At 41.5% G+C, this 22668-nt stretch overlaps 1 protein-coding gene across 4 annotated transcripts in view; it reads left to right on the top strand.

Annotated features, from left to right (window-relative positions):
- The window catches only part of CAMK2A (calcium/calmodulin dependent protein kinase II alpha), a 448541-nt gene extending 428393 nt beyond the window's left edge, over window positions 1-20148 (top strand). For 2 of the 4 annotated variants that reach the window (XM_069199537.1, XM_069199539.1), the window contains 2 exons: window positions 11372-11573; window positions 14712-20148. In XM_069199537.1, the coding sequence (XP_069055638.1) occupies window positions 11372-11573; window positions 14712-14715 (206 nt within the window). In that variant the 3' untranslated portion in view covers window positions 14716-20148. Of the gene's footprint in view, window positions 1-11371; window positions 11601-14711 lie in introns of all 4 variants that reach the window. The other 2 variants (XM_069199538.1, XM_069199536.1) reach the window with 1 other exon arrangement.
- The last annotated feature ends 2520 nt before the right edge of the window (window positions 20149-22668 follow it).

Raw genomic sequence — 22668 nt, 5'->3', positions numbered from 1 at the left:
TCAACTCTTTATTGGATTATGGGTGTCCGGAGAATGGTCAAGCAGTGCAGAAGAGAACCAATACAGATGGGTTGTTCTTGGCATCAAAATGTGCTGTGCATTGGCTAAAAAGCAACCCCCAGAGGGTTTGCCCGCTCATTCTACCATAGCAACAGCTGCGACCACGGCTTCCTGGACATCTGTCAGGCAGTATAGTGGGCATCCTTGCACGTGTTCACCAAACACTACTGCGTGGGCAGCCAGGTCCAAAGGGATGAGTACTTCGCCCATTTGACCTGCAGGACTTCCTAGTATGATCTTGGTTCACAGACCCACCTCTGCAGATGGTATTGCATGGGTATCTATTCTGAGGTAAGGAATCTGCTACTAGATGTCTCTATCAGATGAACACATTACTTACCTTTGGTAGAGCCTTATCTGGTAGAGATATATTCTAGTTGAAGATTTCTTACCAACTCATGCTCCCCGTTCTGCAAACTGATTTCTAGGGACAGGGACTTCCCTTTGAAAGCCCTAGCTTTGATGCACCTCTGGTCAGTGTTCCTTGTGGCTCCACACTTCTGGTGTGGAAAGTCATGAAAGGAAACTAGTGTCAGCATGCTAGGTGGTGCTTATATGGGAACCACAACATCATGTCCAGTGTGCACGATGCCGTTGACAGATGCGGAGCTGATCGATGCTACCAGACTTCGTGCATGGGTTCTGCCCGAGAAAAATCTTTTCGCTAACAGGCATAGTTTTGTGAATTTGAAACTTTGTTGCACCCTTTGTGAAGGCAACGCCTATGTACTTCACAAAACTTTGCAGGCAAAATGTAAATTTCACATTTCATCCCCACAGAGGTATACGGCACTGGTATCTGGAAAGAGTGGTGCATGGCAAACTGTATTTCTGTTATCAAATGTATATGTTTTCAACGCGACAAATTTACTGCTTAGGCTGGTGTTCATCAGTGATCATACATGAGGTTAGAGCAGATCGAAGGTGCAGTACCCAACAGACTCAATCAGCACACACTGCTTTATGGAGCCAGATTTCAGAGGGGCTGTTTGAGAGTTGTCCAGGGAAGGAAGAAACAGCTATTGGCTACAGCTGTTTTTTTTCAACAGCCTTAAGGCCTCTGGCTAGGGGTGAAAGCAGTGTTAATGGGCAGTGGAATAGTTGAGTGGAAGTCAGAAATGGAAGTTAACTTCTGGAAGCATATATAAAAGCGTTGTTCACACGGCACATGGGCCAGAGGAAGGCTGGGCTAAGATTAAAAAACTTAAGAACTATTAAATTGATCCATGATACTGTCTTGTCCAAAATAATGGGATCAGGGTAAAAACATAATTCACTATACTGTCTCTCTTTTACCCCAAAATGGCATGCACTATTAATAATGAGAGTTGTAGTTGTTCTGGGAGGAAATTCTAGAATGTCAGGAGGTTGCCTCATTTTGTAAACTACAAAAAAAGATTGGTCCTTGGAATCCATGAACAGTATTGGATGCACACGGAGAGGTGAGGATCAGAGGGTAACAGAAAACAAGTTGATTTGCTCTTGTATTGTCAGGGCAGGAACCCACCACATGCTTTGTTCCTCACCCTCACGTGTGCAGGGTGCCCTTCCAGCTGTGGTCTGAGCTATGCCCTGACTAGGCTTGCCTGACTGGTGCTCGTCCATCTTCAGAATCCGAGGAGGCTTGAGGCATGAAAACCTTGTCACATTTTGGTTTCCTTTGGTCTAGCACGAGTAAGTAGAATCTAGGCCTTTTAAAGTTTGTGTAATTTCTGCTCAGGTTGCCAGCCTTGATTACTTCTCCACATCCTACTTCTTCATGGGATGTATTTGTTCAGCAAAAGACAGTATAAAATAAATGAAATAAACAGTGCATGGCTACTGCTTCTGTCCCATTCTTACCCTTTTGGTATCCTTCTACTCGTTCAACAGCAGCTTACACATCTCGTTGTATGGATACTGGGCCTTCTCCGATTAGCCCCCTTTTTTGAAGTACCGGCATATCGCATCTCACTTCCCTGTAGTTCAGCTAGTTAGTCCTTACTATATTTATAATTTTCCACATCTGTCTCTCGCAAACCCTCACAGATCACACTTCCAGGCACTGTGGTCCTTAACACGATAACCACATGTTGGTGGTCTTCATGTGTCAACACTTTCCATATAGGGTCAAAGCAAAAACAGCACCCTCCTACCCACACACTTTATACAGCGTAGCTTTCTATCCATGTGGGTAAGCACTATAGAAATGTTTCAATAAAATACAAAACAATAAGTAAGGTCAAAGATGTATGCTTAAATTCTGTCACGTGTTAACATATGCTACATTTGAGTGGATTTGCTCACATGTTATATTGAACAATATTGGTTTAATACAATGTTTGATTTAGTTGTTTTGGAAATGAAATGTCATGATTTGTTACACAAAACATGAATTTATACCCATCCAAATTAGGCGCACAAATAGCTTTGTAAATGTAGTCTAATATGCTTGCATGTTTGCAGTGCCAGAGGTGCATGAATGGGCAAAATATACCATGTTCTGCCATTCATGCAAACTGTGGAATGTGCAGTTCAGTCTCAAATTGTTTTCATTAAAATGAAAATGAAGAAGGTGTGGAGAGCTGCATTTTGATTTTAAAGTTTGATCCTTCATAGTTCCCCCAGGAGTAACTATCACTCAGTTAACAATTACCCATGGTACAAGATTGTCAGTTGCAGTAAGTGTAAAGAATGTTGGCAGAAAAAAGCCTGTACTAGAGGGATAGAGATAAAAATAGATGTGAGAGAAAGTGGCTGGAAGGTAGTTGGCAATTAACCCTAAGATAGTTAGATTGGACTAACCAATGTCCTTTTGATTTTTAGTGAATGCTTTACTTGGTATTCTCTGCCAGTTCTGGGATTTCTAAATCTCTCTTCTTTACTCTTCCTTGTTCTCCACACACCCTTTAGAAAGTCAACTACTTTAGTCTGATATGTTTGAGTTTGATTGACTGTCAGGCTCAAAAACACACTTACTCTGCCACCATCTCCAGTTCACTCATCTGTATTTATATTGACTACAGAAAAGGCTACATTGAACAATGTGTACCAGGGGACATTTTGGCAACATGTTATGTTTGTTCTTTATAAACAATTGTCACCATATTTTCCCAAAACATAGCAACTTACTTTAAATTTGCTTCAAGTTAATTTTCATATTCGAACTTTCAGAAAGCCGGTTAGAAAAAAAGGCTCATAATTTGATGAAAAATTAACTAAATTTTAAAAGAAAATAGATGTTCGATGGCATATGTTGCTGCAGATACACATGTTTGGCACAGTCCGCTGCCTGGTGTTGGGCTCGGAGTATTACAAGTTGTTTTTCTTCGAAGAAGTCTTTTTGGTCACGGGACCGAAGGACTCCTCCCTCTTTGGCTCCATTGCGCATGGGCGTCGACTCCATCTTAGATTGTTTTTTTCCGCTGTCGGGTTCGGACGTATTCCTTTTCGCTCCGTGTTTCGGTTCGGAAAGTTAGTCAGAATCTCGGAAGAAAGCGTCGGTATTGTTCCGTTCGGTATCGGGATAGTTAGGTACATCGACACCGATCATCGGAAGACTTTGGGGCAGTTTCGATCCCCCATCGGGGCCTGGTCGGCCCGACCGCGTGCGACATCGAAGCCGATGGAACGGACCCCGTTTCGTTTCTGCCCAAAATGTCACAGTAAGTATCCTTATACAGATCAGCACTTGGTCTGTAACTTGTGCTTGTCCCCCGAGCACAAGGAGGATACCTGTGAAGCCTGTCGAGCCTTCCGGTCCAGAAAAACACTCCGGGACCGAAGAGCCAGGCGTCACCAAATGGCGTCCACGTCGACAAAATAACGTTTCGACGACGAAGAGGAAACATTCTCGGTTCCGGAATCAGAATCCGGAGACTCCGACGTCGAACAACAGCAACAAACTGTGAGTAAGACGTCGAAAAGTAAATCCATCGACAAACCGAAAGCCCAGGGGACGCCACTGCCAACAGGCCATGGCTCGACCCATAAATCAGGCGACCCGTCGAAGGGGCCGAAAAAGGGCACGCCCATAGCGAAGACACCCGACTCCGGTCGAGGGACCGCCATGGAGCAACCTCGGAGCCGAGAAAACGGCTCAGAGAGACAAAAACAAGATACCAGCACCGAAAAACATCGGCACCGAGAATCCATGCCGAAAGGAACAAAAATTCTGTCGGTGCCGAAACCGAAAAAAGATTCTCTCTCGGCGCCGAAAAATACCACACCTTCATCCTACTCAGAGGAACAAGGACTAAGTGGCCAAATGCACAAATTTGGACAAGAACTCCAAAGTGTAGAATCGGACTACACACAAAAGAGACTGTGCATCCAGCAAGATACAGGGAAGATATCAACCCTTCCCCCAATCATGAGGAAAAGAAGGATCGGACTTCCAAAGGATGACACACAACCACAAGCCAAAGTGGTTAAAAAAGTCACGCCTCCGCCCTCTCCTCCACAGGCATCGCCGGCACAAACACCGCCACAAATGCACTCACCAGCGCAAACTACCATAAGTCATGACGATCAGGATCAAGACGCCTGGGACCTGTATGACACCCCAGTGCCGGACAATGATCCCGAGTCATACCCCACAAAGCCGTCACCGCCAGAGGACAGTACCTCATACTCGCAACTGGTGGCTAGGGCTGCAGACTTCCACAATGTCCAACTGCATTCCGATCCTATAGAGGATGATTTCTTATTTAACACCCTCTCGGCTACACATAGCCAATATCAATGTCTCCCAATGCTACCAGGGATGTTACGGCACGCGAAACAAATTTTTGAGGAGCCCGTAAAATCAAGAGCCATCACCCCAAGGGTGGATAAGAAATACAAACCACCACCCACAGACCCAGTGTTTATTACTTCGCAGTTACCACCCGACTCTGTGGTAGTAGGGGCAGCTCGCAAAAGAGCAAATTCACATACATCTGGCGACGCCCCACCTCCGGACAAAGAAAGCCGAAAATTTGACGCGGCAGGGAAAAGAGTGGCGTCACAGGCAGCCAACCAGTGGCGCATCGCAAATTCACAAGCGCTGCTGGCCAGATATGACCGCGCACACTGGGACGAGATGCAACTTCTCGTAGACCATCTTCCCCAGGAATACCAAAAAAGGGCGCAGAAAATAGTGGAAGAGGGACAAACGATCTCAAACAATCAAATCCGCTCTTCACTAGACGCAGCCGATACTGCAGCAAGAACAGTCAACACTGCTGTCACCATAAGGAGACACGCTTGGCTACGCACTTCAGGCTTCAAACCTGAAATCCAGCAGGCTGTCCTTAATATGCCCTTCAACGAGAAACAACTGTTTGGCTCAGAAGTGGATACAGCCATTGAAAAACTTAAAAAGGACACAGACACGGCCAAAGCCATGGGCGCACTCTACTCCCCGCAGAGCAGAGGCTCTTTCAGAAAGACTCCATTTAGAGGGGGGTTTCGTGGCCAACCCACAGACACCACCAGCCAACAATCAAGAACCACACCATATCAGGGTTCCTTCCAAAGGGGTGGTTTCAGGGGATATCGGGGGGGTCAATTCCCAAGGAGTAGGGGAAGATTCCAGACTCCAAAAACACCTCCACCTAAACAGTGACTTTCAAGTCACGCAACCCCTTCATTGAACACCAGTGGGGGGAAGACTAAGCCAATTCTACCAATCTTGGCAACAGATTACAACAGACAATTGGGTATTAGCAATAATCCAACATGGCTATTGCATAGAATTCCACAACTTCCCACCAAACATCCCCCCCAAAACACGCAAAATGTCACAACATCATTTAGAACTTTTAGGACTAGAAGTTCAAGCACTACTGCAAAAGGATGCAATAGAATTAGTACCAGTACAACAAAAAAACACAGGAGTTTACTCCCTGTACTTTCTAATCCCAAAAAGAGACGAAACATTGAGACCAATATTAGATCTCAGGACACTAAATACCTACATCATATCGGACCATTTTCACATGGTCACACTACAAGACATCATTCCACTGCTCAAACAGCAAGATTACATGACCACATTAGACCTAAAGGATGCGTACTTTCATATACCAATACACCCTTCTCACAGAAAGTACCTACAGTTCGTATTCAAAGGAATACATTACCAATTCAAGGTGTTGCCATTCGGAATAACAACTGCACCAAGAGTGTTCACAAAATGTCTAGCAGTAGTAGCAGCACACATCAGGAGACAACAGATACATGTGTTCCCTTACCTAGACGACTGGCTAATCAAAACCAACACAGTAAAAAAATGCGCAAACGACACCACCTTTGTCATACAAACCCTTCACAAACTGGGGTTTTCCATCAACTACACAAAATCACACCTAGAACCGTGTCAAACACAACAATATCTAGGAGCAACCATCAACACATCAAAAGGAATTGCCACTCCAAGTCCACAAAGAGTGCAGGCATTCCACAAGCTAATAAGTGCTATGTTTCCAAACCAAAAGATACAAGCAAAATTTGCGCTAAAACTTCTAGGCATGATGTCATCATGCATAGCCATTGTCCCAAACGCAAGACTACACATGCGACCCTTACAACAGTGTCTAGCATCACAATGGTCACAGGCACAGGGTCAACTTCAAAATCTGGTGTTGGTAGACCGCCAAACATACCTCTCGCTTCTATGGTGGAACAGCAAAAATTTAAACAAAGGGCGGACGTTTCAGGACCCAGTGCCTCAATACGCTATAACAACAGATGCTTCCATGACAGGGTGGGGAGCACACCTCAATCACCACAGCATTCAAGGACAATGGGATATACACGAAACAAAACTTCATATCAATTACCTAGAACTGTTGGCAGTATTTCTAGCGTTAAAAGCCTTCCAACCCATAATAACACACAAATACATTCTTGTCAAAACAGACAACATGACAACAATGTATTATCTAAACAAACAAGGAGGAACACACTCAACACAATTGTGCCTCCTAACACAAAAAATTTGGCAGTGGGCGATTCACAACAACATTCGCCTAATAGCACAATTTATTCCAGGAATACAAAACCAACTAGCAGACAACCTTTCGCGAGACCACCAACAAGTCCACGAATGGGAAATTCACCCCCAAGTTCTGAACAAGTACTTTCAAATTTGGGGAACACCCCAGATAGATTTGTTCGCAACAAGAGAAAACTCAAAATACTAAAACTTCGCATCCAGGTACCCACACCGCGAATCACAAGGCAATGCTCTATGGATGAATTGGTCAGGGATATTTGCGTACGCTTTTCCCCCTCTCCCTCTCCTTCCATATCTAGTAAACAAGTTGAGTCAAAACCAACTCAAACTCATACTGATAGCACCCACATGGGCAAGACAACCTTGGTATACAACTCTACTAGACCTTTCACTAGTACCGCATGTCAAACTACCCAACAGGCCAGATCTGTTAACACAACACAAACAACAGATCAGACATCCAAACCCAGCATCATTGAATCTGGCAATTTGGCTCCTGAAATCCTAGAATTCGGACACTTGGACCTCACACAAGAATGCATGGAGGTCATAAAACAAGCTAGAAAACCTTCCACTAGACACTGCTATGCATCTAAGTGGAAAAGATTTGTTTACTACTGCCATGCCAATCAAATACAACCAGTACATGCCTCTACTAAAGACATAGTAGGATACTTACTACATTTGCAAAAAGCAAATCTCGCTTTTTCATCTATAAAAATACACCTCGCAGCTATATCTGCTTACCTACAAACTACTCATTCATCGTCTCTATTTAGAATACCAGTTATTAAAGCATTCATGGAAGGGCTAAAAAGAATTATACCACCAAGAACACCACCAGTTCCTTCATGGAACCTTAACATCGTCTTAACAAGACTCATGGGTCCCCCTTTCGAACCCATGCATTCCTGTGAAATGCAATATCTAACCTGGAAGGTCGCATTTCTCATTGCAATCACATCCCTCAGAAGAGTAAGTGAAATACAGGCATTTACCATACAAGAACCATTTATTCAAATACACAACAATAAAATAGTTCTAAGAACAAATCCAAAATTTCTGCCAAAAGTAATCTCACCATTCCATTTAAATCAAACGGTAGAATTGCCAGTGTTCTTCCCACAACCAAATTCTGTGGCTGAAAGGGCACTACATACATTAGACATCAAAAGAGCACTAATGTATTACATTGACAGAAAAAAGCTAATCAGGAAAACAAAACAACTGTTCATAGCTTTTCAAAAACCACACATAGGAAATCCAATCTCTAAACAAGGCATTGCTAGATGGATAGTCAGATGCATTCAAACATGCTATCTTAAAGCCAAAAGAGAATTGCCTATTACACCAAAGGCACACTCAACCAGAAAGAAAGGTGCTACAATGGCCTTTCTAGGAAACATTCCTATGAGCGAAATATGTAAGGCTGCAACCTGGTCTACGCCTCATACGTTTACTAAACACTACTGTGTAGACGTACTAAATGCACAACAAGCTACAGTGGGCCAAGCTGTACTAAGAACATTATTCCAAACTACTTCAACTCCTACAGGCTAAACCACCGCTTTTAGGGGAGGTAACTGCTTTATAGTCTATGCCAAACATGTGTATCTGCAGCAACATATGCATCGAACTGAAAATGTCACTTACCCAGTGTACATCTGTTCGTGGCATTAGTCGCTGCAGATTCACATGTACCCTCCCACCTCCCCGGGAAGCCTGTAGCCGTTTAGAAGTAGATCATAAACCTTAAACATCTGAACATTTGTAAATAATTATTAGAAACTCTTATCATACATACATATTCACTCCATTGCATGGGCACTATTTATACCAAACAACTCCATCCTCACCCTCTGCGGGGAAAACAATCTAAGATGGAGTCGACGCCCATGCGCAATGGAGCCAAAGAGGGAGGAGTCCTTCGGTCCCGTGACCAAAAAGACTTATTCGAAGAAAAACAACTTGTAATACTCCGAGCCCAACACCAGGCAGCGGACTGTGCCAAACATGTGAATCTGCAGCGACTAATGCCACGAACAGATGTACACTGGGTAAGTGACATTTTCATTCCGATTCACCGTCCTGAATGCCCCCTGTCAAAACAAATTTGTTTAAGTCAGTTCTGGTTGCCTAAAGCCAGACAAAGGAAATGTAAAAGACTACTATTTGCCTCATCCACATTTGTTGATACATATTGTCGCACTATCCCATTGCAACTAGAAGGTGTTTTGACTCTACTTTTGAAGAGAAAATAAAAGATATTGAAATCTCACTCTCTTTCCAGATTCATGACTAATATCTTAAGTCACTGATCTGAAAATGCACTGATATTAGTTTTCAGATATCACACAAAGCAAAGTTATCAACACTATGGTCAGTCTTGAAACCCTCATTCATTTCTTAGACATGATCCCTGCCATTTTGGTAAAAGACTACAGCTCTTCCGTCACCCTTTTTTGGACGAATCTTATCAACACATCACTGAGGCAGGGGTATCACCCGGATTGTTTAGAAATAGGTGAAGTGACTTGTCTTTAGATAAACTCAGCTGTAGATGCTGGAGATCTGAGCAATGTCTGCCCGATGACTAAGCTGTTACCAATGAAGGGTGTGTGGTGACAATGCTAAAATAATTTATGTTGTAAAACAGTTAATTTGATGATCTACAATTGGTTGTACCTGAAAACCTACTTCTTGAAATATATCTTACTGCTTCCTCAGACTTTCAGTGACAAACATTATTGCATGTCTTTCCAGCTCTGTCATTGATTGCACTAAGATTTTTGCTGCAGTGTGGTCAAAAACCTAATGGCTTTATTTAGAGTGTGACAGAAAGGGTACTCTATCACAAACATGGACGAACACCCTGTTCTCCAAACTCCTGGTTTGCCCACTGTATTTAGAGACCGGCAAACAGTCATTTTCGAAGTAGAGAATTAAATTGGTGGAAAACTTTGACCGACAGCCAGACTGCAGTTGGCCCGTCAGTCAAAACACTTCAGTCCATTAACCCTATTTAGGTTGGACATTAAGATGTACTTTCTTCCTGTATAGGATCACCAGGGAAAGCCTGGTGTGCTCAAATGAAAAACAAATTAATAACTCCCGCCACACTAGGAGAACATTCCAGGCATGTAATGTACATTTATTTTTAGTTGTTTAGCATGGCTGGTATCTGAAATCAAAAACTTCACCAACTGTCTCACTCTGGTTCTCATCACAAATTGATGATCACCCTTTCCAACAATAGTTGCTCTCATACTCGATCATATTATACACGGTAGTTTGTGGCATCCAACTGACATAAAAATTGATAATCTCAGAATGTCTTCATTCACCACAAAGCTCTGACATACATCTTCTTGAAGGACAAATAACAAGAATTCTAACAAAATCTGCCTCAGTGAGTCATTCCATGATCTAAAACTCTGCTCCAGCTTAGCTCCACATAAACCCACATGAAATGTTCGAAAGAGATCCTAAATGTCTCTTCCGAAAGTGGCTTTACATCCTTGAAACATTTTGCTTGTGTTCCCAAGCATGTAGACTTAACACATTTCTTATGATGTAACATGTGAAAGGTGTAAATGTATATATCATGCTTCTTTAAATGTTTTTATATTTCATCTGCTTGCATGGCATTGTATAATCACATGTTGGCTTTATGTGTAATAACACTACTCTTCTCTGTTGAAAACACTGTAACACCTCATAGGTATGATTTATGCTATATAAATCAACTTACAAATAAATAATTAACAAAAGTGGTGGGTTAGACTAGTTTTAAACTTTAAAAAAGTATATATGATTGCTAGCATTAGTGTGAATGAGGGGTCATCCAAGCGAAAATATTTATTTAATGGCTGCGTGAATGTACCTGAAGGAATGATTGAATGATTAAGGGACTCTCAGTCATTGTCAGAGGACGAATAGCTCAAGATAATTAAGTGAGAATGATATTCCTGTATGTTTGTGTGTTTATGTCCTGTATGTTTGTGTGTGTATGTCAATGAATGCCTCCGTATGTGTGTGTGTGTCTGTTATTCATTTACTGTGACTGAGTGAGAAAGAGGCGAGACATCCAGCCAGTGAGGTAGTTAGAGTCTTTCAGTGTGCATATTTCCGAAGTGTGCACGTAAAGGCGTTTATGATCTTCTGGTGTCCATGGCTAGGGCTCAAATATGAATCTCCCATTCACTTCTCTCAACTGAGTCACTTTCTGTTGCACAATCACCAAATAGAGGCTGAGGCAATATGCAGTATTAGAAGCAAGATGGCTGCTTTCTCTCATATCCTTCTACTCACTCTATCCTTCTGTATTCACAGTGTGGTCCCGTAACAGCAAGCCAGTCCATACCACCATCCTGAATCCCCATATTCATCTGATGGGAGACGAGTCAGCCTGTATCGCCTACATCCGCATCACTCAGTACATCGATGCCGGGGGAGTACCACGCACAGCACAGTCTGAGGAGACCCGCATCTGGCACCGCCGGGATGGCAAATGGCAAATCGTTCACTTCCACAGGTCGGGCGGCCCATCCGTCCTGCAGCAGTAAGGAGCTTCCCATGACTCCCCGTTAGGTCACTCAGCCTTGTGCCGTATGCCAAATACGGGAGGGGTTACTCTCAAGATACATAGAATCTGATGCTGTTTAATCTCTAGATCCAACATGGTTGACCACTCCATAGTTACATTTGACAACACAACCTCCTGGCTTTTCAGCTTTATCTTGGCTTTCACTGAATGATTGTTCCCCTGTGCCTGCACCAGGACATTCATCAATCATTTGGGACTTTGATTCCTATGCCATCACTCAGATGCCACGTCTTGCCCTGGCTTCCCTTTCTCAGCAAGAAGGTGTTTTTGTGCTACCCACGTCTGAGTGTCTCTATCCCATCTTGATTTTCTCACACTGCATGCACTCGATTGCTAAGAGCATGCTTTCACTGGATGATGGTTGCTCTTGGATTGCTTGGGTGCTTCGTATAGATTTAAATGCATTTGTCCCATCTCAACTTGCCTTACTTCACCCAATCCAGAATTTCAAAGTCTTGGTCTGCATTTCTCACTGTGGACTCTTTGTGCATGCACCTTTTTTTGTCTATCCGTAAGCCCCAAGTTCAGTTTAGGAGCCGCTTTCCCTCTCTATAGTTGTTCAGCTGGTTCATATGTCTTCATCGTGAAAGGGTGAGAACCCACTTTTGACCTTAAGTCAGATACAGTGCCCCGCTGATGACGACATTGGAATTGCACCATCCATCAAAGTTAATGCAGGAAGTATTACTATAATCCAAGTGTGGTGGGGAATGACTGGTGATGAGTGGGAAATTCTGTAGGAAGAGCCAATGTACAAAGAGATGATTACACCCATGGCACTGTGGCTTCCTAATAAGCTCAGACTATTTTTGTGCTTTTATATATTTCTGTTCTCACCATAATGTGTACTCATTCTATCAATGGACATCACGTAGGCGTAGTCAGAGGCAGCAGCAGCTACCCCTGCCTTGCTCGTTGATATCTCTGGCATTGCCCTTGCTACCTCTGGTGTCATGGGTTATGAGTGACGAGCAAGAGCTTAAGGGAAGCAGAGATTTAAAGACCGTTATAGATGTCTGTAGTTTTCACAACTTTTGCTTAGTGCATCAGTACCAAGTAAGAGATTGTTATGGCACTAAAGAGTCAACCCTCAGCTCCCATAAGATGTGTTAATAGTCTAATATCACTTCCATTCCCTGGCATTTCTGTGAGTCAACATCCATGATACTAAATTCTTTGGAAAAGAGTACTTCAACTCCCAGCATGCACCAGTGGCAGGTGGCAGAAATCCCGTACTGAATTGACCATGCCCTGGGTAATCTTTGAGACTGGGCAGTAGTACTGGCTAGAGAAGTGTCCTGATGAGCGCAATGGACAAGGCTTTACTGGAGGGTACACCTGGCAGCTGAATTAGTGACCCTTCCCAGTCATCATCCATCTGCTAACAGTTATTTTGAAGTCTCCTAAATTCAGGGCGCTGCAGTGACAAACAAGCCACTAAGAATGACTATCCTTTCCTAAGCAAGGTCATATACTGTGGGAAATAGTCGTTATCTCTGTGTTTTTTTTTTTTGCGCAATTCATTGCCTTATTGGTAGTAACACATTTGCAACTTTTTTAATTTTCCTCAACTTCAAGAAGGCGTGGGTCACGAAATTTGACATTCGCTCTCAACTGTAGTTAGTAGCAGCAAGTTTTCATTTTTTTCCTAAAGAAAAAGAAATTGTTTTCTTACATGTACAGCAGTCACTTGTTCAATATCAGGATCCAGCTAAACCAGACATCTACCTAGGACAGATCACTCCTTCATTTTAGGGCCCTGTGGGACATTCTGGAAGCACTTTTATTTTTAGCAGCTTGATGTTTCATTACCTTAGACCGTAGGCTTCCAGGGTCCCCTCCATGTAGTGAATGATTGGTTGTCAGCATTTTGAATTCTGTCACTGAGGGTTATTTCTGTTGTTTGTCTTTTATACAAAGCTTCGGATTTTTTTTAATTCGGTCTGTTAAAAAGTTTTTTTTTAACTTTACTATGAAGAGACAGAAGTTATGTAGAACCTAAATTCAGACTGTGGGATAGTGGAAAATCCAGAACTTCGTAAAGTTGTAAAACTTGTGGACTCTTAGCAACTTCACTGTTGGGTATTTTTTTCCTCTTCTTTCCCCACAAAATGCTTTTTTTGCAGGCGACTTCCTTCAAAATTAATAAGAGCTTTTTTTGTGCTGTAAAGTTTCTTTGTCGTTGCATTTTTCAGCTGTTTTTTCTCTTAGTCAACGGAGTTCATTTGGAGGTGTGAGACTATAACAAGGCCACGCAGGTTTCATGAGGTCAATAGATACAGATGGGTCTATACTAATGTCACACACATTGGTCTTATAGAGATATCACTCAGGTGACCCAAGTCTTTAGGTACATATGGGTCCAAATACACAGGGGTATATAGTTAGTTATTGGTCAGTGCTAATGTCAAATAGGTGACATGGGGATGGTGGTTGTTCATGGGTCTACACCAAACCCACACATTAACCTGGGTTCTCTAGGTACCTACATGGGTCTGAACCAATATCCCACATTGTCTGTGAACCTGCAGGCCTGAGCCTGCCAGGCTCCAGCACACCATATGATCAAGAGGGCCCACACGTGATATTGGGTCTCTGGATAGGTACTGCCCTATCCGAAAATCACAAAAGTCCACAGGGTTTGCAGAAATGTATGGGCATGTCGTGAAGTGATATGCAGTGGCCTGGGTCTGCTGGCAGGTATGGGCTAATCCTAAAACAGCCTCATCCCCTGGGGTTTGTACTTACTAAAGGGTTACATTTAGAATGGCAGCAGTCACTTGAGGTGACTTTCAAGGTATTACTGGCACACTATTTTGATCTATCTGGTCATCATCTGGCAGGACTGGGAACAACCTACTATCTCAGAAATGTCCTTAAGAAATGTGACAGCTTTGACCCATATCTTTTTCATTGTTCAAAACGAACAGCTTTTCTGGCCTTTGTAGCACCAGCAAGCCACTCGAAACTCCTTGTACATTTACAACTTTCACATTTGTAATCATTATCATGTAAATTACAGTTCCGAATGCTCCAGCATTTATAACCCTGCCCTTTTTCTTGCAGCTGAGCTGTGGCATCCGGTGACTTCAACCAGAATTGACTACAGCTTTGCGTGGACTGCACAGGAGAGGGGGCCATCAACTGTCATTGGAAAGATCTCGCCCACTGGACACGGATGGCGGCTTCTAACTGGCACCTTGTGGAAGCCCATCTCCATGTTCGCCATTTCCCCTTTCCCAATCTACCTTTTCTTCCACTCTCACCCGGACTTCCACTCCACCAAGAGTTCCTCTCTACTCAAAAGAATAATCCACCCCAGATCAGTTTTGCGAATCTTCTTCCATTCCTCACCAGTTTTCAGGTTGTATTTCCCAGATGCAAGGTCTGCGATGGCTTGGAATGCCATTCACGGTGTCTCGGTCGCTTTGTATTGGAAACAGGCACCTCAACGGGATTAGGTTTGTTAGCTGTGTGGTTTTCTGAAGGCACAGAGGGATCAAGTCTAGCTGTCGGACGCCTAAAGACCACCTGTCTCAGCTGGAAAAGTTTTCCCAACGTATCCCAGACTGGCAACTGCCCTGATCTCCCAAACCATCTTTGCTTATGTCAGCGCCACTTCCTTTCTAGCCAAAAAATGACCTCTGCCAAAGGAAGGATGCAGGCGCTTGTACATTGGTATTGCTGTACAGTTTAATGCGTAGATTGTATTTATTTTGGTGCTGGACATATCACATCCTCCACTGCTTTGCCATCCTTCTTCCTTGACCTCGCCACAGGTGTTCAAGAGCAGCAAGGTCTAGAGAGGAGGGATACGCAGAGTAAAGGATTAAAAGAATATATGGGGCAATTCTGAATGTAAATGTATATGTTTGCATTTCTTAGGACATAGCAAAATATCTGTTGTGAATAGTGGACATTCGGGCTGCCTTAGTTTGCTGCCTCAACTACTTGCTATCCACATGTAATTTGCTAACTGGATAATGCCCCAGCATGAGTATTTGTATTGCCATGCACTGAAATGTGAAATTAGCATCTGGCTCTCAGGCTGTGTTTCTCCACTGTTGTAATCAATTGGTTTATGACACTTCTTCAGTATCTCATTCGGTTGTTCTCGTGTGAATTATGACAGAACAATACAGAGCGTGCTAAAGTATAAACCTGTAAAGTTGTCTTCCTCCCCTAATTAATTTAATGATATTCCCTATTTTCTCTTTAGGTTGCCCTTTCTCCAAATTTCCAATGATAGGTTGATTGTTTCAACTAAGCTGAATTTAGTAAAACTAGAGCACCACATAAGTCTCTCCCTCCACCTCTCTGTGGCTATCACAGTGAGGGTATCATTCTTTTGTGTTTATTTAAACATAATACTCCTGTAAACTACATAGGTTTTTTCTATATCCACTATTGTTGTATGTAGTATATTTTCTTTATGAGAAAGGCATAAAAGAAAATAGGCAAAAAAATCCAAAACAGGTGCTGGCTATTGGCTCATCAGGAATACTCATCAAAGTGGTCCAATTGGCTATTCAGAACAAGAACAAAATAAATCACGTAGACGTTCAAAGTAAATTAAAAATCCAGTGCAACTCAATCACACAACTAGTAGGCCAAAGTATTGTATGTTTTGAATAAATCAAAACGAAAGGAAGATAAAGCCCTCCACACAAACGTCACAAGGTAATATTTCCTAAATGTTTAGTGTGATCTCAGCATAGGAGTAAGGTGTTGTCTGTGGGCATAGTTTATCTTTCCTCTGGGTTTTTATAAACATGTTTCCTTTCCACAGTTCTGCTACTTCCTCAAAAAAAAAGGAAAGCACAGGCTGATCTTTAGTTTAAAAGTTAGTGCCACTCTTCAATGGAATGGAATGATCCACACTCAAAAATTTTAATAGTCTATTAAGAAGCCACAAAGCAACACTTCTAGCCTCCGAGGCAGGAAGGAGGTTATACCCACCACACTTTTCTTGTTTTTTTTGTGTATATTTTTTAAGATTGATAGCAAATCTGAGAAGATCTCCTTTTTTGCTGCTTCCAGAAAAAGTTTCTTGTAGGCAGAATAAATTGTAAAAATCCAACGTTTGCCAAGTTTAGTCTAAGTTCGTGTGATAGTAGAATATTTGAGAATTTTGATTCACAAATGTGAGATATATTTTTGATTCCCGTGCTTCTGAAAGCAATGTTAAACATTGACTTTAAATAACACTAGACATTTAAGAGCACATTGTTTTTATAGGAAAAAGTGAGAGGCCTTTTTAGTGGCACATACCCTGTTAAGGCAATTTTCCACTTCTCGTTTTTGGAAATGTGGTCCATGCAGCAGTTTTGCAAGTTTACAAAATGACATCACTGGCAGGTGAGAGCTGAGATTTTTGGTTATTTTGCTACAAATTGGTTCATTTCTTATTTTTTCAGACTTGAGTTTTGGCATTGGTTGGTAAGATGAAAAGCTTGTTTTCCGCTAATCTATTTTCATGGTGCCATCTGACAGAGAGATGTAAAGGCTGGAGCAGGAGATTATAAAGTACCGTCCGCAACCATATTTATGGTAGAATGTGTGTTTGTAAGACTGTGCTCAGAATCTTTCTGGCACAAAGCTTTATTCTTTGTCACTTAAATTACATCCAGGAGCTTGACTTACAGTACCTTTGTAACCTATGTATCTGTATACTGACTGCTCTGAAGATGCATAGAAATCCTCAGAAAACCCCGAGTCCCTCCATTCCAAGGAGCCATGTTGTCCCCTCTTTCAGTAGAGACCTGTTGAGAGTTATCTTTGAGATGTATGACACCCTCTTACAGCCGTCTACTGAAACGGTTGTCTCCTGCTAGCGATGTGGTATACACTTTCAGGCCATTTCTGTAATAATCTAGCTGACCTTCAGCTATATGCTATCCACCTACTTTTGAGGGCTGGAGCAAATATCTCATTAATGTAATAAAGTTCTCCTACAGGTGAGGCATTGAGGGAGATTTATTTGTGGAGAGCGGCACTTCTCAGTAATTCTACTCTTTTGATTTAGACACTGCTAACCCTGCAGCACCCTACAGCTTTGAGTGGTAGACAGGAAGAAATTGCAGGGGTAGTCCTCTTCAATTGAGCCATTGGGCAGGCCCTATTGTATTTATCTTTTATATGCAAATCACAATGTGATTGTTTATATGTGGGTTTGTGTAGGAAAAATTAGTTCTGTTTTAGTTTAGAAAAATGATTTGGTTGACATAATGCTTTTGAAAGTCGCACTGTAAATGACACTAGTCGGGTTAATCATTTGGTGAAAATGTGAAGTTATTTTGCCTGCATTTTGGCAATATTTCTTGTTTGAAGAACTGTTTGATTTTGCACTGGCATGATGAATCACTCTTGATCTCTAGTGGTAACCTTTAGTTGACGATATCAGTATGGCACACTTTTGCAGCATTTCCACATATAATACTTTGGCAATAAACAACACTTTTCGTAGGTGGCCAGATTGTTTTGAGAACGGTGATAAATTAATAAATTAATTTAAATTTACTAGACAACCAGCAAGCATATCAGAAATGCCATATTTCTCACATTTTTCACAAATGTCCTGCTTGGATTTAATTACTGTGAAATTGGATAAAAATTGCAACACGTTGTGAAAACCATTAACACACTTTAAAAAAAATAGCCATATTTGAACTTTAAAGTACTTTAATCTCAATTTGAGTTTTTTTTAGGCATACCAGAAACTGATTAGTAAGGTCACATGAATACGGGGTTCCTCAGATTTCTTAACTGTCACCCTGTCCGCATGCTACCTAAAATGTGAAATGTCATCCCCAGCAGCTCTTAGATTAAGTCTTTGATACCAGGCCAGTCTGTGAACACTGCTCAAAATAAATATTTGATGCCAAAGGACAATAAAGGGGGTTGCCATACAGGAAATTCACATGAAAATGAACAAAATAAGAAAACTTTCAGAAAGGAGTGACTATGCGAGCTTTAGTAATAACATTTTTGAAGAAACTTGATTGTGTCAAGATAACCAACACTATTATTAACTTATTTATTTGTATGCATGTTTATTTAAAAAATATATGAATTGGTGTGTCTGTCGATTGATTAATATTACTTCCTGAAATTGGTACTTTATGTAATGACTAGGCGTCTCTTATGATTGTTTACATTTCCTGTGGTTTTAGGGAGGTGTGGTTCTTGAGAGTGTTCTTTTAAATACGGTTGATCGTTATGTATCATTGGAAGTAGGAGCAAAATTGTATATTGGAATATGAAGGTCAACCATTTATGGTTTTCAGTGAAGCCTTATTTTTCCTTACAGCTGCAATGCTTATTTCTGGGTTTTAAAATAGATCATATTCTTTGCATATTTTGATACCCTGCTATATTGTTGGAGTCTGATGTGAGCTTCGAGAGTTTCTGATAATTCAAAACATAAAATGAATCTCTTTAGCTGGGATAGTTTTGAGATTCGATTGATGTACTTCACTTATGAAGTAAAGGCTAAATAACAGTGATATTATTGTACTGTAGGTATACGGCACTCTGGTTGGGACCCATTTGGCAAAAGGAGCAGTATCCTTGGAAACCGTTGTTTTTATTCGAATAATCACAACCACACACATGCTCAAGCACTCAGGCACACAGGCATACCTCTGCAGGTTAGCATGTGCATACCCCCATACACATAGAAAGCATTACTGTAGAAGGGCAATGTAGCCATCAATTTGCCATGTTTTAAATTGGGAGCTAATTCAAGTACATTATTAGGGAGTTACTGAAGACCCCCACCATGTTCTTTTTTTGATTGGCCGATGTCACTTGTTTCTAAAGATTCCCCCTAAAGAAATGTCAGATATGGTTGGAAGAAACTGTTTGACTTAGCTCTAACTTTTCCTAATTCAATAGTTGCCAGTCAAAGAAAAGTTTGGAGCGGTTGGGAAGATCTGGCTGTTGGCTATATTTTCGGATGAACAAACTAATTTGTTTCCTGAGTGGACATTAACTGTTCTAAGCAAAGTAAAATATATTGATGAGAGGCTGATTTTGTTTGGCCTGATATCTAGTGTTTTCTCAGAAGGATCAATGTCAATAATCGAAGACCAATTTATAACTTTGAAGATCAACTTCAAACTATCAACCATGGGACATTACATGGATTCCTCTTTTGGTCCACGACTGATTAATTTAGATTCTGTGCATCATCAAAGGACCATTAGACTCTCAGCAAAAGGAGAGCCACAAAAAAGCCAACAGAGACTGCTTGTTATTTGGTCAGCTACCACACTCGTCGTGTCTCCTAATGGCAACATACACCAACAAGTTTTGGTTGCCGTTCCAGCGCAAAGTACAATGACTGATATTGGATGCCTAACAATGGCTAGTGTTCGATGATCGTAATGGAATTGCACTCTCAGTGGAATCACAACTCCACCCACTCCCTTGCATGAAGTTTTAACTTGATTTCATTGTAATTGAAAAACACAAATAATAAGTTTGTTTTAAAGAGAGACAATGGTATGTATTTGATCTTGGTGTCATTTGTGCTCTAGTCTGTGTTGTGCCTCTCTGTTGTTCAGAGTGCTGGAATGAATATTGTGCCACTCTCACTTATAAGTTGATAAATGCCTTCCATGTTAATGTATTGCCCTGCAATGAGGTCAGTGGGCACCTAGAATAAAGCGGTGGCCTTGGGTGGGAGGGATGTGATTGGTCAGCTGGCTTGGCACCCAAGGATCTAATATAAAAAATAGCAATTTCTCTAAAAAGTCACAGTACAATGGTTTTCAAGGTTGATTTTTTGGTTCTCAGAGGCTCTATTAATGTAAACTATGGAAGATCTGGTTTATTCTAGGTAGGCCTTTAGAGGCACCCAGCCTATAACTAAAGAGCATTGTACCTCTGCTTTTGGATAGTTTGCTAGGGTTGCACACAGTCAGGCACCATAGTAATCAATGCTACCATTTTGAGATTCTTTCTGCAGGTAGTTTTCTCACAAGGAAGTTCTGATGATTTGCATCTTTACACAGTGTGAAAGGTTGTGATACAATTTACTACCAGTAAAAGTGCAGATTCAAAATAGTCATATTTCTGCCAAACAGAAAAGCTTGGTTTGTTGACGGAGTAATTTACTTTGTTTTCTTTATTTGCTTGAAAGTTTAGGAGTTTATTTTAAAATAATCCTTCGACATCCCCTGCAGAAATACAGTAATATCTCTAAAAGATGCCCTGAAGAAAACTGAGAGTGCTAAATGTACTTGATTCTCAGGAAGGATGGAACTTTGATGTGCATCTCTAGGTGAACACAAAACATTCATTCAAGCACACAAATAAGCTTAAAGAGTAAAGGCGACAGAAAGAAAACCGAAAACTGAAAAAAACACAAACGGTACTTCTTATCTATAAAAAAAAAAAATCACATGTGACACCGGCATTTCAATTTAGGCCACTGTTTAGGATCTAACTTTTACACTGAAGTGGGGCGATATTCACATTTGCCGAGCTGGCTTTTCCTCTGCTTCGAACACCAAAATTTTAAGAACTCGAGAAAAAGTAATTTGGAAATTGACAGTGGAGAATCGTGTGGGTACATTTATAATCGCGAGGTTTGTGCTAGATAAGAGCTGTACATCTCCGATTCTGAGAATCAGATTCATCTATTTAATATATCAAAATGTATTTTGCAAAATGTGAAGAGAGTGAATAGAATTAAAAGAATGAACGATGGAGCCAAGAAAAAGACCTTTAAATTGGTAACTGGGGAGGAGGAGTGGGCGATGAAGGATCTGCTTCTTTCCATCCAAACCTCTGAAAAATTCTCAATAATGTATATTACTACATTGCTGGAGAAGCATTACTTCCAAGGCCGAACTGGCCGTACCGGGCATCGGAAGTTTACCCGGGCAGCTGGAAAGGTGGGGCCACTTTTGTTACTGGAGGCTGGTTTCTTAGCCGGACAACAGTTTTAAAAGCACTGCAGAGGTCCTTGTGTATCCAACGGTTTTCAGGCAACAATAAAAGTGTCAAGATAACTCTAGTGATTTATGTACCTAGAGAGACTGTAGGGTTTTGTCTAGTGCCAGTTTTGACTCATCTAAGGTAGCACAGATGGTTAATATGCCTGCTGCAAACAATATGTACTACGCAGATCACAGCACAGTATTTTGTGTGCATAGCTCATTGGGATACTACTTTTGTTACTGTGCAGTTCATAAGTTACAATCATAATCTAGTACAGTGAGCTATGAACTGCCATCAAAGAGCTGCGTGCAAACTGCATGGGACAGGTTAGAAAATTATGTTTTTTTCCCTGTCTTTGATTATCCTAATTTTGCTCAAAATGTTTTTTTGGGTAGAAATAAATTGTTATTAATAATGTCAACCCTAATCACTCTGTTACGTTCTGAATCCTGAGTTTATGCTTCCTCAGACCAAGCACTCTTAAAAAATATCTAGCAGTATGGATGACTTGGGAATCCTACACCTTGTAGTCACCTATATCAACATTTTCCATACACTGGTTTACACATGTATGATTCATTGTATCTGTGTTTGCGTGGTATGTAAAGTGCTCCAGCACTCTACTAGTAAGAGAGGCGCTATAAAACAAATGAGATACATATGAGAGAGGGCCTATTGAGATACGAGAGACACTGTAAGAGAGTGATGGCGAGGGAATCATTGTAGAACCTCAATAAAGATTGCCAAATCCTGGTGCACTGTAAGGTCATCGTATACTATTCTTTAAAAACCAATACAATTGAATATATAATAAAAAATGTGCCGGAGAATGCACAGCTTTTGCCATTTTTTCCTAAACTTCCTTTGGAGGGGGTGGTGGAGAGCCCCCTGAGCCTCATTGTAGTGGTCTGGTTCACTCAGCATGCACCTATGGGGGCTGGTCTGACAACATTTGCCATGGCTGCTTTGGGTTCCCAGTCCAGCCCTGGTTGCCTCTCATATCATTCTAGCACCATTGAGTACAAATAGCCTCATGGGTATTTCAAAGTCCAGAACAGCCATTACTGCGTGGATA

The sequence above is a fragment of the Pleurodeles waltl genome, chromosome 7, assembly GCF_031143425.1.
Source record: "Pleurodeles waltl isolate 20211129_DDA chromosome 7, aPleWal1.hap1.20221129, whole genome shotgun sequence".
In the NCBI taxonomy this organism is placed as follows: domain Eukaryota; kingdom Metazoa; phylum Chordata; class Amphibia; order Caudata; family Salamandridae; genus Pleurodeles; species Pleurodeles waltl.
This window is presented reverse-complemented; position numbering and strand designations above follow the sequence as displayed.